This window comes from Perognathus longimembris, chromosome 6, assembly GCF_023159225.1.
Source record: "Perognathus longimembris pacificus isolate PPM17 chromosome 6, ASM2315922v1, whole genome shotgun sequence".
NCBI lineage: Eukaryota > Metazoa > Chordata > Mammalia > Rodentia > Heteromyidae > Perognathus > Perognathus longimembris.
Window position 1 is genome coordinate 15525743 of NC_063166.1, and position 2108 is coordinate 15527850.

Below are 2108 nucleotides of genomic sequence, written 5' to 3' on the forward strand. Positions count from 1 at the left end.
AGGACAATAAAGCAGAAGAGTTATTTGCTGGGATTTAGAAAATAATGAATATAAAGCACTTTTCCATTTATTATAGGCAGAATACATTGTGCAACTCACTATTCTAATATTTAATAAGAAGGGAGATACATATATAAGTATCATATATAAGAATGTGTATACATATCATATATAAGAATCTTTGAAGTCTACTGGAAATTACATATATACACTACTGCTTTGCTATTGCATAAATATAGTTGACTTAACTGATGTCAGTTTGGGATGCATTTGTTAAATCCAACTATAAATATGTTGGTCATGCTACAAGCCAATTACTTTTCCTTTATTTCACAGAGATTTTTTTAAAAAGAGGTACTAAATTAATACGTGGCTTGAAGGAATGGAAAAAAGCCATTACCCTTAGAAGCAATTTTATTTGGTAAAAAATTATATCTTGAGACTAACAGAAAAATTAGAAAAGATCGCTGGGCACTGGAGGCTCACACCTTTAATCCTAGCTACTCAGGAGGCTGAGATTTGAGGATCACAGTTCCAAGCCCGCCAGGGTAGGGAAGTCCACAAGACTCTAATCTCCAATTACCCACCAGAAAACCCAAGTGGAGCTGTGGCTCAAGTGACAGTGTGCCAGCTTTGAGCACAAAAGTTGAGGGACAGCGCCCAGGCACTGTGTTCAAGCCCCACAACCAACCCCCTCCCTCCCTGTCCCCCACATAGGAAAGATGGAATGGAGTCCTGGAAAAAAATAAGACTCAACCTTTGCCCAATCTGGAACATAGTAAACAGGGCCATTTTATTAGAGTTTAAATAGGGATTTCAAATACACCTTTCTCTGAGAAAATTCTTCTTTAGACAGCACCTTTCTCAGAGCTGCCTTCATGGCTTCGTTTCGCAAGCTGTAGATGACTGGATTGAGTGTGGGAGGGATCACAGTGTAGAATATGGCGAACATGAGGTCCATAGCGGATGGGGAGTCAGAAGGAGGCCTCAGAAACTCAAAGCCTGCGGTTGAGAGGAAGAAGGTGACCACGAACAAGTGTGGGAGGCAAGTGGCGAAGACCTTGGTACGGCCCTCGGCGGATGGGATTTTCAGCACGGCTGAGAAGATGCGAACATAGGATAGCATGATGGAGAGGAGACAGAGAAACGCCATGGAGGTTGTGAAGGCAGCCATGGCAAGCTCATGGACGAATTCATAGGAACAGGCTAGCTTCAGCATCTGAGGAACGTCACAGAAGAACTGGTGAATCACACGCTCCCCACAAAGAGGAATAGAGAAGTTCACAGCTGTGTGTGCTAGCCCCGAAAGACCTCCAGCACTCCACGCAGCCATCACCGCCCGGCTGCAGGCCTTTGGGTTCATAATGGTCTCATAGTGCAATGGTTGACAGATGGCTGCATACCGGTCGTAAGACATCACTGTGAGGATGGCCACTTCTGACGACGCCAGGGCAATGAAGAAGAACACCTGCAGAACACACTGACCAAGGGAAATGTAACCGTTGCCCATCAGTGAGTTTGCAATGGACTGGGGGACTGTGACAGAGATGAAGCAGAGGTCCAAGAGAGAAAGATGCTTCAAGAAGTAATACATGGGAGAATGCAAACGAGGATCCAAGGTAATTATGGTGATGATGAGGAGGTTGCCTGTTAAAGCCAGCAGGTATATCACCATAAAGAGCAGTGCATATAAAATCTGAAGCCTTCGATCATCAGAAAACCCCATGAGGAAGAATCCTGTCTCTGAAGTCAAGTTGATCATAGTTACTGATGATACAAAGCTTACTTCTGTGTAAGAAGCCAAAGAAGAACAATAAAATAATATGTGGTGTTTGCGATAACTATTTGTCAATTTTCATGGTTTCCTTAGCATGGAGTTACTGATATTAGGATAAAATCATCAACATTGTGGTTAATCTTGAGTGGTGGGAAAACATATTAGCAAAAAAGCATTAACAATTCAGAACTCAAAAGTTGAAGTGTGGTCAACAAGTCTTTAGCATTTTATTTTGAAGCATAGTTTCAGTTGTCAGTGCTGGAAAACTTGATTGAAAAGATGGAAGTGATTTTTTTCCTTCAATAAATCTTTGAAAATGATACTGATACAT

At 41.9% G+C, this 2108-nt stretch overlaps 1 protein-coding gene across 1 annotated transcript; it reads right to left on the minus strand.

The window, feature by feature from the left end:
- Positions 1 to 796: 796 nt before the first annotated feature.
- On the minus strand, positions 797 to 1762 carry LOC125352203 (olfactory receptor 14J1). Its single transcript, XM_048347332.1, has one exon. It carries the CDS (start codon positions 1760 to 1762, stop codon positions 797 to 799), a length of 966 nt encoding a protein of 321 aa, XP_048203289.1.
- Positions 1763 to 2108: the final 346 nt, after the last annotated feature.